This window comes from Lithobates pipiens, unplaced genomic scaffold (genome assembly GCF_037356315.1).
Source record: "Lithobates pipiens isolate NorthernLeopardFrog02 unplaced genomic scaffold, aLitPip1_a1.2 Scaffold_10, whole genome shotgun sequence".
NCBI classification, from domain to species: domain Eukaryota; kingdom Metazoa; phylum Chordata; class Amphibia; order Anura; family Ranidae; genus Lithobates; species Lithobates pipiens.
In genome coordinates this window covers 110,053,029-110,068,258 of record NW_027507686.1, presented here as the reverse complement: position 1 = coordinate 110,068,258, position 15,230 = coordinate 110,053,029, and the positions used below count along the sequence as shown (strand labels likewise).

The 15,230-nt window shown below is 45.6% G+C and overlaps 1 protein-coding gene across 3 annotated transcripts in view; it reads right to left on the bottom strand.

Annotated features, from left to right (window-relative positions):
• The window catches only part of NFATC3 (nuclear factor of activated T cells 3), a 915,828-nt gene that overhangs the window by 753,815 nt on the left and 146,783 nt on the right, over window positions 1-15,230 (bottom strand). For all 3 annotated transcript variants that reach the window (XM_077457371.1, XM_077457378.1, XM_077457385.1), the window contains exon 3: window positions 4,038-4,200. In XM_077457371.1, the coding sequence (XP_077313497.1) occupies window positions 4,038-4,200 (163 nt within the window). The remainder of the gene's footprint in view (window positions 1-4,037; window positions 4,201-15,230) is intronic.

Genomic DNA, 15,230 nt, shown 5'->3' with positions numbered 1-15,230 from the left:
AAGTATATCTGGCGTAGAAGGAACACTGCATTTCATAAAAAGAACATTATACCAACAGTAAAATATGGTGGTGGTAGTGTGATGGTCTGGGGCTGTTTTGCTGCTGTTTTGCTGCTGAAACGAACTTGGGTTCTGCAGCAGGACAATGATCCTAAACACACCAGCAAGTCCACCACCGAATGGCTGAAGAAAAACAAAATGAAGACTTTGGAGTGGCCTAGCCAAAGTCCTGACCTGAATCCTATTGAGATGTTGTGGTATGACCTTAAAAAGGCCGTTCATGCTCGAAAACCCTCTAATGTAACTGAATTAGGACAATTCTGCAAAGATGAGTGGGCCAAAATTCCTCCAGGACGCTGTAAAAGCCTCATTGCACGTTATCGCAAACGCTTGGTTGCAGTTGTTGCTGCTAAGGGTGGCCCAACCAGTTATTAGGTTTAGGGGGCAATCACTTTTTCACACAGGGCCATGATGGTTTGGATTTTTTTTCACCTTTAATAATAAACACCTTCATTTACAAATTGCATTTTGTGTTTACTTGTGTTGTCCTTGACTATTGTTTAAATTGGTTTGATGTTCCGAAACACTTAAGTGTGACAAACATGCAAAGGAACAGGAAATGAGGAAGGGGGCAAACACTTTTTCACACCACTGTAATAGCCTGATTTGTAGATGAGTATTGTTCTATACTTTTAAGTATATGGAGATGAGCCGGGAATGGGCGAGATGGGGTGGGGGAGTGGGTGGATCTATGGAGATGTTTGTATGGCTCCGATAATAACTTAACCACTTGACCACTGGGCACTTAAACACCCTTAATAACCAGACCAATTTTCAGCTTTCGGTGCTCTCACATTTTGAATGACAATTACTCAGTCATGCAACACTGGACCTATATGAAATTTTTGTCCTTTTTTTCACACAAATAGAGCTTATTTTTGGTGGTATTTAATCACCGCTGGGTTTTTTATTTTTTGTGCTATAAAAGAAAAAATACAGAAAATTCTGTAAAAAAAAGAATTTTTCTTCGTTTCTGTTATAAAATTTAGCAGATTAGTAATTTTTTCTTCATAAATTTTGGCCAAAATTTATACTACTACATATCTTTGGTAAAAATAAGTACAAATTGGTGGATATTATTTGGTCTTTGTGAAAGTTATAGAGTCCACAAGCTATGGTGCCAATATCTGAAAATTTATCACACCTGAAGTACTGACGGCCTATTTAAATTCTTGAGACCCTAACATGCCAGAAAAGTACAACTACCCCCCAAATGACCCCTTTTTGGAAAGAAGACATTCCAAGGTATTTAGTAAGAGGCATGATGAGTTCTTTGAAGTTGTCATTTTTTCCCACAATTCTTTGCAAAATCAAGATTTTTTTTTACTTTTTTTTCACAAAATTGTCATATTATCAGTTTATTTCTCACACAGCATATGCATACCACAAATTACACCCCAAAACACATTCTGCTATTACTCCCGAGTACGGTGATACCACATGTGTGAGACTTTTACACAGTGTGGCCACATACAGAGGCCTAACATGCAGGGAGCGCCATCAGGCATTCTGGAGCACCCAGGACAATTCTGACATTTCTCTCCTACATGTAAAAATCATCATTTATTTGCTAGAAGATTACATAGAATCCCAAAACATTATATATGTTTTTTTAGCAAACACCCTGGAGAATACAATGGTGGTCATTGCAACTTTTTATCTCGCACGGTATTTGCGCAACAATTTTTCGAATGCTTTTTTTTTTTTGGAAAAAAAACTGTTTTGTGCTTAATAAAAAAAAACACACAGTAAAGTTAGCCCAATTTTTGCATAATGTGAAAGATGAAGTTACACCGAGTAAATCGATACCTAACATGTCACTCTTCAAAATTGCACACGCTCGTGGAATGGCGCCAAACGTCGCTACTTAAAAATCCCCATAGGCGACGATTTAATTTTTTTTTTACTGGTTATATGTTTTGAGTTACAGAGGAGGTCTAGGGCTAGAATTATTGCTCTCGCTCCAACGTTCGCAGCGATACCTCACATGTGTGGTTTGAACACAGTTTTCATATGTGGGCGGGACTTACGTATGCGTTCGCTTCTGCATGCGAGCACATGGGGACAGGGGCGCTTTAAAAAATATATATATATTTTATTGTTCATTTTACTTTATTTGTTTTAGTTTGACATTTTTTTCCCCAAAAATAAATTTTTTGATAACTTTTATTCCTATTACAAGGAATGTAAACATCCCTTGTAATAGGAATATGGCATGACAGGTCCTCTTTACAGTGAGATATGGGGTCAATAAGACCTCGCATCTCACCTCTAAGCTGGGAAGCCTGAAAAAAAAAAAAAAAAAAAAAAAAAAAAGATTCTGGATTTGATCGTATTGGCGAGTCGGTAGAAGCACCGGAGGGCGGCGGGAGGGGGGGGGGTGTCTATGGCTGGGTATTGCAGGGTATCACCGACTATGGCTGGGTATCTCAGAGTATGGCGTTGCAGAGCATTGCAGGATATTGGAGGGTGTTGCAGAGCATTGCAGAGTGTTGCACGGTATTGGCGGGTGTTGCAGAGCATTGCAGAGTGTTGCAGGGTATTGGTGGGTGTTGCAGAGCATTGCAGAGTGTTGGCGGGTGTTGCAGGGTATTGCAGAGTGTTGCAGAGTGTTGCAGAGTGTTGCAGAGTGTTGCAGGGTATTGCAGGGTATTGCAGGGTATTGCAGGGTATTGCAGAGTATTGCAGAGTATTGCAGAGTATTTGCAGGGAATTCAGGGGTTAATTTTCGGTGAGCAGCGATGTGGGCACTGCAGATGCAGCCCACATCGCTGCTGACACCGATCTCTTCCCCCTCCGCTGTTCCGATCGGTACAGAGAGGGGGAGGGAGGAACCGGCGTCATAACATGACGCCGGTTTGTTTACAAGTGATCACTCCGTCATTTGACGGAGCGATCACGTGGTAAACGGCCGCTATGAGCGGCCGTTTACCGTGATCCGTGATGCGCCAGGTCCTGTGGACCCGGCGGTCACGGATGCTCTCGAGTGCGTGCCCCAGGGGGCGCGCGAGAGCGGAATTCTGGGAGGACGTCATATGACGGCCTCCCAGAGTTAAGAAACCGCCCTGTAGCCGTCATTTGGCTATAGGGCGGTTATTAAGTGGTTAAACACTATGTACTGATGTGATTATCTATGTGAGGCATGTATTTACATGATGTACTAAAAGTGAAACTGAGATTACCATAAGTTTCTATGTGGACACCCTTTATTTTTTATGTATGTACCATACACTTTTTTTCAATAAAAAGAACTCATGTTAAAATAAAAAGCCAGGAAAAAAATAAATAAAAGGAGAATGAGGCATTAAGAAAATGCAATTTTATCAGCGTTTTAAATTGGAGTCAATGTGCTTTTAGCAGTGTTTCTCTGGCTATATTCAAAATCAATGGTTCCCTTTCACTTCGGGCTTTCTATATTATTCAATGTTACCTACGGCTATCCATTAAACCTATATTTTGCATATTTGCATGTGTATTTACCGCACACAGTAGCATTTCATTGTGTTATATGAAATCCTATTACGTTTGCTTTTTATTTGCACATTTATTTTGCACAGCAGCACTTTATTGTGAGAAACTTAATTTTATTGTATGTGTATTTCACCCTTTATTTATTTTACAGCATTTATGGCAATTTTGCAATTTTAAACCTTTATTTTAGGAGTGCAGCACCATCTACTGTTTGATTTTCTATTTTTTTGGGTAGAGTTTGACCCTTACGGTGTCTGCAGCACCTTATACACACATTGTTCACATTTCCTCTTAGCGCAGGAGTATCCACTTTCCATTTTAGACCCTTAGGTCTAGTATGGGCAATTTCTACAGAAATGACTTGCTGGGGCCAGACACAGTCCAACATTCAAAAGTGAAATTCAGATAAGCAGCAGCTGATGAAGAGGACAGGCCTCAATATTTTTCTACAGGTTAACACTAAAACAACTGTAGCACTGAATGCAGACTATGAATATTTTTTTTACCTTCACGACTGGATGACCACCAGTTGCAGCCTTGACAGCTCCACGGCTACCCTCCGTCTCATAATGTGCTCGATGGTGAGTTTTTGGCTGGACCTCCACCTTCAGTTCACACTGTCCATAATGGCTGGGTAAAGGCCAATCTAATGAAGGTAGAGAGGATGTCCTAATACAAAGAAGGAATGTGTTATTCTATATAAATACAAAGTAATGAATTACTATTACTCTAAATAAATATAAGAAAATAGACAACTCTGATTCAATGCAATTAATAAGGCTTCAGAGAACCAAGTACTCATTTTGTATTACTGCAGTGTTTAGATTAAAGATCTGTGAACTTCCTGTGGCACAGAAATTTGCCTTTGGTCTGTGTTTCTTTACAGAATTCAGATCCATTCCTATTCAAGTCAACAGTGTGCTGTCAGGACCCCTGTCACCACCCGTTTGCCTTGGAGGCGTTAGATGGCGCGACAGTGCCTTGCAAAAATATTCACCCCCTTGGCATTTTTTGTGTTTTGTTCCCTTACAACCTGGAATTAACATTGGATTGTTTGAGGATTTGCATCATTTAGTTTTGCAGAACATGCCCACAACTTTGAAGATTTTTTTTTTTTTTTTTTTTTTTTTTTTTTTATTGTGAAGCAAACCAATAGGACAAAATAACAGAAAAAGTCAATGTGCATAACTATTCGCCAATACTTTGTAGAGCCACTTTTTGCAGCTATCACAGCTCCAAGTCGCTTTGGATAAGTCTGAGTTTGAGTTTTGAGGATTTGCATCATTTAATTTTGCAGAACATGCCCACAACTTTGAAGATTTTTTTTTTTTTTTTTTTTTTTTTTTTTTTATTGTGAAGCAAACCAATAGGACAAAATAACAGAAAAAGTCAATGTGCATAACTATTCGCCAATACTTTGTAGAGCCACTTTTTGCAGCTATCACAGCTCCAAGTCGCTTTGGATAAGTCTGAGTTTGCCACATATTACCACTGGGATTTTTGCCCATTCCTCTTTGCAAAACTGCTCCAGCTCCTTCAAGTTGGATGGTTTGCGCTTGTGAACAACAATCTTTAAGTCTGACCACAGATTTTCTATTGGATTGAGGTCTGGGCTTTGACTAGGCCATTCCAAGACATTTACATGTTTCCCCTTAAACCATGCAAGTGTTTTAGCAGTGTGTTTGGGGTCATTATCCTGCTGGAAGCTGAACCTCCAACCTAGTGTAAAATCACTCACAGAGTGGTACAGGCTTTGCACAAGAAAATCCCTGTATTTAGCACCATCCATCTTTCCCTCAACTCTGACCGGTTTCCCAGTCCCAACTGCTGAAAAACATCCCCACAACATGATGCTGCCACCACCATGTGGGGATGGTGTTCTTTGGGTGATGTGAAGTGTTGGGTTTGATGGCCAGAAAGTCCAATTTTAGTCTAATCAGACCAGAGCACCTTACTCCATACATTTTGAGAGTATACCACATGCCTTATCACAAACTCAAAACGTGCCACTTTGTTTTTTGCTTAAAGTAATAGCTTTCTTCTGGCCACTCGGCCATAAAGCCCAACTCTATGGAATGTACAGCTTATTGTTGTCCTACGTACAAATACTCCAGTCTCTGCTGTAGAACTCTGCAGCTCCTCCAGGGTTACCTTAGGGCTCTGTGCTGCCTCTCTGATTAATGCCTTCCTTGCACAGTCCGTGAGTTTTGGTGTGCGACAGTCTCCTGGCAGGTTTGCTGTTGTGACATATTCTTTCCATTTGGTTTTTATAGATTTAATGGTGCTCCTAGAGATCAAAGATATGGCTATTTTTTTTTTTCTTATATATAAACTAACCCTGACTTGCACTTCAACAATTGTCCCTTACTTATTTGGAGAGTTCCTTGGTCTTCATGGCAGGGTTTTGTTAGTGGTGCCTCTTGCTTAAGTGTTGCAGCCTCTGGGGCCTTTCAAAAAGGTGTGTATATGTAATGCCAGATCATGTGACACTTAGATTGCACACAGGTGGACATAATTTTACTAATTATGTGACTTCTGAAGGAAATTAGTTGCCCCAGAGCTTTTTATGGGAATCATAACAAAGAGGGTGAATACATATGCACGTGCCAATTGTCTGTTTTTTATTTCTGAAAAAGTTTGGTGTTTATATTTTTCTAATTTGACTTTACCAACCTAGACTATTGTGTTCTGATCCATCACATACAATTAATTCAGACAAAAAAAAAAAAACATTGAACTAAAGGCTGTAAAGTAACAAAATAGGTAAAAAGCCAAAGGGGGTGAATACTTTTGCAAGGCACGGTATCTGGCAATCTCCAAATATCAGTGGGTTCTGCAGATCCCCGGGGGAAGTGAGTGACTTGTATAGCGCTACCTATGCGAACTGAATCGCTTCAGGGCGCTTTCTTGCCACCAGAGTCCATCTGCGGCTTTTTGCGTGGTCCTTTACCCCATAAGGTCCTGACACGCTTATAAACACATACAACATTGACATTGACATATACATATATTAAGGCCAATTTTTTTTTTTTTTTTTTTTTTTTTTTTAGACAAGGTCTAATTAACCTACCAGCATGTCTTTGGAGTGACAGGATCACACTTTATGCCGATGACGCTCTTACCGTTTCTCTGGGACACGACGAGAATCTCGTTATATCTACCATGTCTCTGATTACCACTTACATAACCCTTTTCTGGATTCACTATTAATTGGGACAAATGGGTTCTTTTATCGTTAGATCCCATTTCAGACCCACTCCCCCTGAAGCTAGCCAGATAGCCTTAGTACTTTTCTTTTACAAAAGGGGTTTATCAATATTCAAGCCAACAGATAAGATCAAGATTTATGGTGTAATGAACAAAAATGAACAAAAATAAAGCAAAAAGTAAATAAAAAGAAAATTATGCAAGCCCCATGCGTGACATTCCACATCAGCAAAAGTACTAAAGTCACTATCTGAGGCCTCCTAGCAGATGCATATTACGCTGCACGGTACTAGAAAACAAAAATATTCAAAACAGAGCTTAATGTAGCTAAACATACTTTTCTTGATCATACATCACGGGACACAGGAGCTTCATTACATAGTGGGTTATATAGGCACCTCTGGTGATTGGACACTGGTTAACCCCAATTAAGGAGGAGAATTCCTCCCCTATATAACCCCTCCCATATGGGAGGCACCTCAGTTTTTTCGCCAGTGTCTATGGTGGTTGGTCACGTAAAACTTTAGCTCTGTGCAGGTCCCTGCGGGGGCCTAAGGGCTGCAACAAACCGGATCCATACTTCGGGCCGATATTTGACTCCCAAGATGGTATGGTACCCGGGCCTCATCAGCCGAAGAAGCAAGGTTTGGCCTGTAAATCCTCTCCTATTGGAAGGCTGGGCTCTGGGAAAACCAGACTTGGTGTACTGTTTACAGAGAGCGCACGAAAGTTTCTGGCAGAGTCTTTTACATGAATTTTTTCCCCTTTAAAAACACTGTATATAGCTGGTTGCTAAGGAGCGGGTCGGGAAGCAGTCATGCCCTTACCAACCAATGAGTCATCAGCTGTCAGCTGGTTTCCCCGTTGACAGCTGAATGTAAAAAAAAAAAAATTTCCGGCAAAAAAAAAATTATGAAAAAAAATGGCGTGGGGTCCCCCCCAAAATCAAATCAATACCAGATCCTTATCCGAGCATGCAGCCCGGCAGGTGAGGAAATAGATGGGACAAGCGAACCCCCGAGGAACCATACCAAAAAAACAACTGGAGCCCCCCCGCCCCAAAGCATCCACCCGCCTATGTTGAGGGCATGTGGCCTGGTATGGTTTTCCTGACCTGCCGGGCTGTATGCGAAGCAAGGTTTGGCCTGTAAATCCTCTCCTATTGGAAGACTGGGCTCTGGGAAAACCAGACTTGGTGTACTGTTTACACAGAGCGCACAAAAGTTTCTGGCAGAGTCTTTTACATGGTCCAGGTAGGAGGCTCTTGCGAGAAAGAGCCCCAGATAAACCTGAAGGTTGGCTAACGCTGCCCGCCATGATGGGTGAAGGCTGGAATTTGTCTGTTTCAGCAATTCCTGCGGCAAGGACAGGTAAGGGAAGTTAATCCTATATATATAATTATATGATGGATTTCTTCATTTTGAGTAGTTGTATGTCTTACCTGGTTTCCACCACTAGAGGGAGTAAGAGCAGACTGATGCATACTTACATGTCTTTCAGTACACACGCTCAGTGAAGCCTGGTTCTCCAGCTGTCTCACGTCTCCACTGCAGTCCCTGCCACAACAAGGTAACACAGGGGTCCCACGTAGTCTGGGGGTCCCACGCAGCTCCGGTGGAGTTGTCCTCCCCCCCTTGGATCCCGCGGTCCTCAGGTGCGTTCCAGGCCTAATGGAGGAGGTGGAGTGTGGTTGTGAGCCATGCACATCAGTGTGCACGGCGCTGTACTGCGCAGGCGGCAGATTTAAAAAGCCCAGAGCGTCAGGGGGCTGTAAGTTGAGACACAGGAGCTGTGGGCAGTAAGCATCCCAAGGGATTGGATCCAGGAAAACCTCAGACAACTACTCAGCATCAGGTTGGGCAGTTTAAGCATATATATTTATTGTGAGACTTTTAAGCACAACAGTGATTGCACTTTGTACTAGTACCTCTGCTTTGTAGTCAGTACCCCTGTCAGGTTTTGCAGCCTCTCCTAATGTCCCAGCCCCGGTTTATGTCACTGAGGACTCCCTTAGGGCTACATTGGGGGGTTTTGAAGGGAGAATAATGAATTTTGTTTCTGCTTCCCTGAAAGATAGCAGGAAAAAGGGGTAGATCCCCTCCCTCTGCTGAAATTCCTCTCTCAGATGATTCTTCTGACAATGAGGAGAGATCCCTGTCTTTGGACAGGAATCATGAGCAGTCGGATGAATCAGAGGAAGAGGAGAGAGTCCCCTCCTCCCAGGCGCTCAGAAAACAGGTGCAGTATTATACTGAATTAGTGCGTATCACATTCAGAATGCCTGCTGCTGAAGTCGCTACGTCCTCTGTTTCTTCCCTGGGAGTCAGGAAAGATGAGATTTTGGATTCTGTCCAACAAGCATCACGTTTGTCCCTCATGTTGGTACACATGCGAAGGGCCCTATGGCTAAAGAATTGGGCAGCTGAGCTGTCATGCAAGAAGCATTTGATTGGGTTCCCGTTTAAAGGGGAATGTTTGTTTGGAGAAGAATTAGACAAATTCGTCCAAAAAATTTCAGGGGGTAAATCTACTCTCCTTCCAGTCAAAAGGAGCAAGCGTCCATTTAGGCGTGCTCTCTCTCCCAGAGCATCAAGCTCTAAGCAGTGGCGACGGCCTTCTGAACCCTCCTCTACAGGAAAGGCTCAGGGCCGAGGCCAGGGGCAGAAAAAGACTTGGGGGCGAAAGCCTGCCAAGCAGAGCCCAAAAACTTCCTTGTGAAGGGGCGCCCCCACTCGGCCGAGTGGGGGGAAGGCTCCTGCAGTTAGCAGGAGCCTGGCGGGAAGAGATCCGGGACAAGTGGGTGATCTCTTCGGTATCTCTGGGCTACAGGCTAGAGTTTCAGGAGAAGGTGGAATCCCACCTTCTCGCTTTCTAAGGTCAAGGATCCCCAGGGATCCAGTAAAGCAAAAACCGCTATTTCTGGCCTTAGATCACTTACTATCCCAGGAGGTGATAGTAGAAGTGGACCCAAAAGAACAGGGTTCAGGTTTTTACTCGAATCTCTTCACCGTTTCGAAGCCAAATGGAAGTGTCAGACCTATACTGGATCTGAAGGATCTGAACCGGTTTTTATGCATCCGGTCCTTACGATGTAGTCAAGCCGCACTGTGGTCTCCTCCCTGCAAGGGGGAGAGTTCATGGCATCAATAGACATCAAGGATGCATATATACATGTGCCAATTTTTCCCGCACACAAAAAATTTCTAAGGTTCGCGGTAGAGCGGCGCCATTTTCAATTTGTGGCCTTGCCGTTCGGGCTTGCTACGGCCCCTTGAGTCTTCACAAAGATTCTGGACCCTCTCTTGGCAAACCTAAGAGCTCAGGGTATAGCCGTCATGGCTTATCTAGACGATTTGCTTCTCATGGAGAAAACAGTAGCGTTCCTGAACCACAGCGTCACCAGAACGCTAGAACACCTGGAACGCCTAGGTTGGATTATAAACCTAGAAAAGTCGTCCCTACAGCCTGCCACCAGGGTGGAATACCTGGGTATGATCATCGACACCGCTCAGGGCAAGGTGTTTCTTCCAAGGCCAAAAGCCTTGGCCATTGGGGATCTGGTGCACCTAATTCTGGGCAGGAGATCTTCCCCCCCATTCGATTGTGCATGAGACTGTTAGGGAAAATGGTCGCCTCCTTCGAGGCCATCCCATTCGCTTAGTTCCACTCAAGGCCTCTGCAAAGATGCATCCTTGCGGTTTGGAACAGGAAGCCCCAATCCTTGGATCTTCCTATGCGTCTATCCCCAGGGACACGCAGAAGTCTCGTCTGGTGGTTACAAACCAAGAATTTGCAAAAAAAGGGCAAAACTTTTCTTCCTCTTCCATGAAAGATTATCATGACAGATGCCAGCCTGACAGGCTGGGGAGCAGTGTTGGAGGAGACGTGCTCGCAGGGGAAATGGTCTGCGATCGAGAAGCTATTGCCCATAAATGTCTTGGAGATCTGGGCAGTTTATATGGCTCTCAAAGTGGTCTTACAGACTATGAGGTCTCCCTGTTCGGGTTCAGTCTGACAATGCCAAGCAGTGGCTTATATCAATCATCAGGGCGTTACCAGGAGTCTGGTGGCCCAAAAAAAGGTGAATCGCATACTTGTCTGGGCAGAAAAGCATGTTCCGTGTCTTTCTGCAGTCTTCATTCCAGGAGTGGAAAATTGGCAGGCGGATTTTCTGAGCCGCCAGCAGTTGTGCCCAGGAGAATGGGCTCTGCACCCCGAGGTGTTTCGGAACATGTCGCAGGTGGGGTACTCCAGACGTAGATCTGTTTGCATCCAGGTTCAACAGGAAACTGGACAATTTTGTGTCAAGGACAAGAGATATACTTGCTCAGGGATCAGATGCTCTGACAGTTCCCTGGGATTAGTACAATCTGATCTATGCCTTCCCCCAGAGCCCGCTTCTGTCGCGGTTCCTGGGAAGAGTCAAGAGGGAGACAAAATCAGTCCTTTTGGTGGCCCCGGCTTGGCCCAGGCGACCATGGTACGCAGAGATCATGAAGTTGGCAGTAGGCAGGCCATGGATCCTCCCTCTCCGGCCAGATCTGCTCTCACAGGGTCCAATTTTCCATCCTGCTTTACACAGTCTGACTTTGACGGTTTGGCTGCCGAGACCAACATTCTGAGAGACCGTGGCCTTTCGGGGCCAGTACTTTCTACTCTGGTCAATGCCAGAAAGCCTGCCTCCAGGCTTATTTATTACAAAATCTGGAGGGCATACGTTTCCTGGTGTGAACTCAGGAAATGGCATCCTAGAAAGTATGTCATTAGCAGGATCTTGGCCTTTCTCCAGTCAGGCCTAGAAATGAATTTGGCCATAAGCACTATCAAGGTGCAGATTTCGGCCTTTTCAGTGCTTTTTCAGAAGCCACTTGCATCGCATTCCCTGGCTTTTATCCAGGGGGCCATGCGGATAAAACCGCCAGGCAAACCTCCGGTATGCCCATGGGATCTGAATTTGGTTCTCTCGGCTTTGCAGGGGCAACCATTTGAACCTCTGTATCTGGCTTCGTTAGTTCTCCTGACTAAAAAATTGGTTTTCTTGGTAGCCATATCCACCGCTAGAAGAGTATCAGAGCTAGCTGCTCTTTCCAGCAAGGAGCCGTATCTAATTATTCATAAGGACCGGGTGGTCATGCGTCCCAACCTTTCTACCTAAGGAGGTTTCAGGGTTCCATTTGAATCAAGATGTAATCCTACCAGCCTTTTTTCCGGACCCACAGTCCGCAGAAGAAGAATCTTTGCACACTTTGGATGTGGTCAGAGCAATCAGTATATATCTTCAAACAACTGCTCAGATAAGGAAAACTGATTGCTTGTTTATTCTGCCGTAAGGCCCTAGGAAGGGCTGGGTGGCGTCAAAATCCACTCTCTCTTAAAGTGGATTAGACAGGTTATTTCTCAGGCCTATAGTGTTAAAGGGAAAATCCCTCCTTTTCAAGTGAAAGCGCACTCTACTAGGGCTGTAAGTGCTTCTAGGGCAGTGCATCACCAGGCCTCCCTGGCTCAGATCTGTAAGGCTGCAACTTGGTCATCAGTCCACACATTCACCAGATTCTATCAGGTGGATGTCAGAGGGCAAGAGGATATCGCCTTTGGGCGCAGTGTACTGCAGGCTGCAGTTTAGGTCCTCCGGTCCATGGCTGTCTATAATTATGATCTGTGTCTCCCTCCCCTCAATCTGAGCATGGCTTTGGGACATCCCACTATGTAATGAGCTCCTGTGTCCCGTGATGTTTGATCAAGAAAATAGGATTTTTATATACAGCTTACCTGTAAAATCTTTTTCTTGCGAGTACATCACGGGACATAGGGCTCCCGCCCTTCTTGGGTTTTACGTAGTTTCCTATTGCTTTGCTACAAAACTGAGGTGCCTCCCATATGAGGGGGGTTATATAGGGGAGGAATTCTCCTTAATTGGGGTTAACCAGTGTCCAATCACCAGAGGTACCTATATAACCCACTATGTAATGAGCTCCTGTGTCCCGTGATGTACTCTCAAGAAAAGGATTTTACAGGTAAGCTGTATATAAAAATCCTATTTTTTGGTCGATAAAATCACATTTGAGGAAAATGCAATGCAAAAATAGAAAGATGTTATCACTATAACCATCCTAACCAAGACAATGCCTGGAGGCCTGATAGACACATGAGATAAATACATAAAATGAAACAGGGGGGGGGGGGGAGGAAAGGAAACCAGAAAAGAGGAAAATATGAAAAAAAGGAGGAGAAGAAGAGTCCAAGGGGTGCGCGTCAGAAGCGCTAAATCGAAAGAAGCTTACCATCAAACCTAGGCGGTTGGTTTATATGCAACACAAGGTTGCCAGATTCAAAGACATTTTCAATGCGTGTCCGAGATGGTAGTTGTCAACTTCTCATTTACCACGATATCATTCATTACAATTTTTGACCACCTCAAAGCCAAGTGTACAGTTTTCCATGCCTTCACAATAGTTAAAGTGGAGTTCAACCTAAAAATGGAACTTCTACTTTTTGGAATCTTCCCCCCCCCCCTCCGGTGTCACATTTGGCACCTTTAAGGGGGGAGGAGGGAGCAGATACCTGTCTAATACAGGTATTTGCTCTGTCCTCCTGGAATAGATCACTACGGGGTTCACGTGACCAGGGTTTTTCTTCAGAAGGAACTCAGCGGAACGCCGTTTCGCCACCTATAGCAGCCAGTCTGTCACTCAACACTGAAGCCAGTGCAGGAAGTTATCTATAATACTTCCTCCACAGGCTTTATGCTGGCACCGGTACCCAGAGCACCTTTCCCACACCTGACAGGTGCTCCAGATCCAGATGTAACTGTAAGGAGTTTTAATCTGGGTCTTCTATCCCCCCTGCTGCCTGTCAGATCAGTGTAGCATGGAGCCCAGTGAGGCGCTGTGAAAGTCCTCCTTGGATCTGTGCACACTGATGATCTGACAGGCAGAGGCGGGCTGGGATGGGGGGGGCAGGGTGGCAATTTCTCCCCAGGTTATTCCAACAGTGAAAAACGGCCGGCGCTGCCCGCTGATATGTTTTTTTTTTTTTTTCAGAGGAAGTCGGCGGCCGCATCTGCCGATGCCCAGTCTGTAGATCCGGCCGCCACTGCCCACAGCCACTGAGGTGTCTGAGCAGTGCCGGAGTGATCTCCAGCCTCGTGTGCTGCGCTGGAGTCTGGGAGCCGGGACGTGTCTGACAAGGGGAAATCCCACCCACTGCCCCACCATGCAGTGTGACATGCCGCCCAGACTCCGGAGAGAGGCGAGCAGGAGCCGAGGACACCATTGTAAGGGTAGAGTGGGGAGTAGTGTATGGGGGTGAAAGGCTTGCAGTCTCCTCATGCTGTGTTTGGAGGACTGGTGGCAGCCCATTCTGCTGGGAGTTGTAGCGCCCTCTGTGTTGGGCTGAGATATGGCAGCCTCCTATCTCGATATGACAGCCTATCCTCAGTCCCCCCACAGAGGGCACTAAAAGTCACAGTAGAGTGGGCTGCCATTCTTCAGGCCCCTGAAGTCTAGAGCACTAGAAGTCTCAGCATATCAGGCTGCTCTTACAGAACAGGAGAAAGAGCTGGGAGGGGGATTTGTACTGGAAGGGGAAGAGAAGGAGACACAGGTTTGAGATGGTGGAGGATTTTTGCTAAGGGGGAATTTGCTAGGAGGGGGAGATCGAAGAAGATTTGTGACGAGAGGGGGGATTTATGCTGGGAGGGGGAGATGGAGGATGATTTATGCTGATGGGGGAGGATTTGTGCTGGGAGGGAGAGATCGGGGGGGGGGGGATTTGTGCTGGGAGGACAGAGATCGGGGGTGATTTGTGCTGGGAGGGAGAGATCGGGGGGGATTTGTGCTGGGAGGGAGAGATCGGGGGGGGATTTGTGCTGGGAGGGAGAGATCGGGGGGATTTGTGCTGGGAGGGAGAGATCGGGGGGGATTTGTGCTGGGAGGGAGAGATCGGGGGGGATTTGTGCTGGGAGGGAGAGATCGGGGGGGATTTGTGCTGGGAGGGAGAGATCGGGGGGGATTTGTGCTGGGAGGGAGAGATCGGGGGGGATTTGTGCTGGGAGGGAGAGATCGGGGGGGGGGATTTGTGCTGAGAGGGAGAGATCGGGGGGGGATTTGTGCTGAGAGGGAGAGATCGGGGGGATTTGTGCTGGGAAAGAAGGCGGAGGCAAGGGTTTGTGCTGAGAAGGGGGATTAGTACTGGAAGGGGTTATATTAAGGTGAGGATTTGTGCTGCTAGGGGGGAGATGGAAGGGGCTGGGGTTTGTGCTGGGGGGGGGATTGGGGTAAGAATTTGTGGATGTTGTGGGGGCTGTGGGGAGTGAGGATTTGTGCTGAGGGGGGGGGGGATTTGTGCTAGAAGGGGGCATATGGGGGTGAGGAGTTTGCCATGTTTGCCCTGGGCACTGGATGATCTTGTGCAGACATTGGCGCACTCTACAAATTCCAAGAGCGGAGCTGTGAAGATAGCTAGGTGCCAATGTGAGGACTGGATTGGAGGCG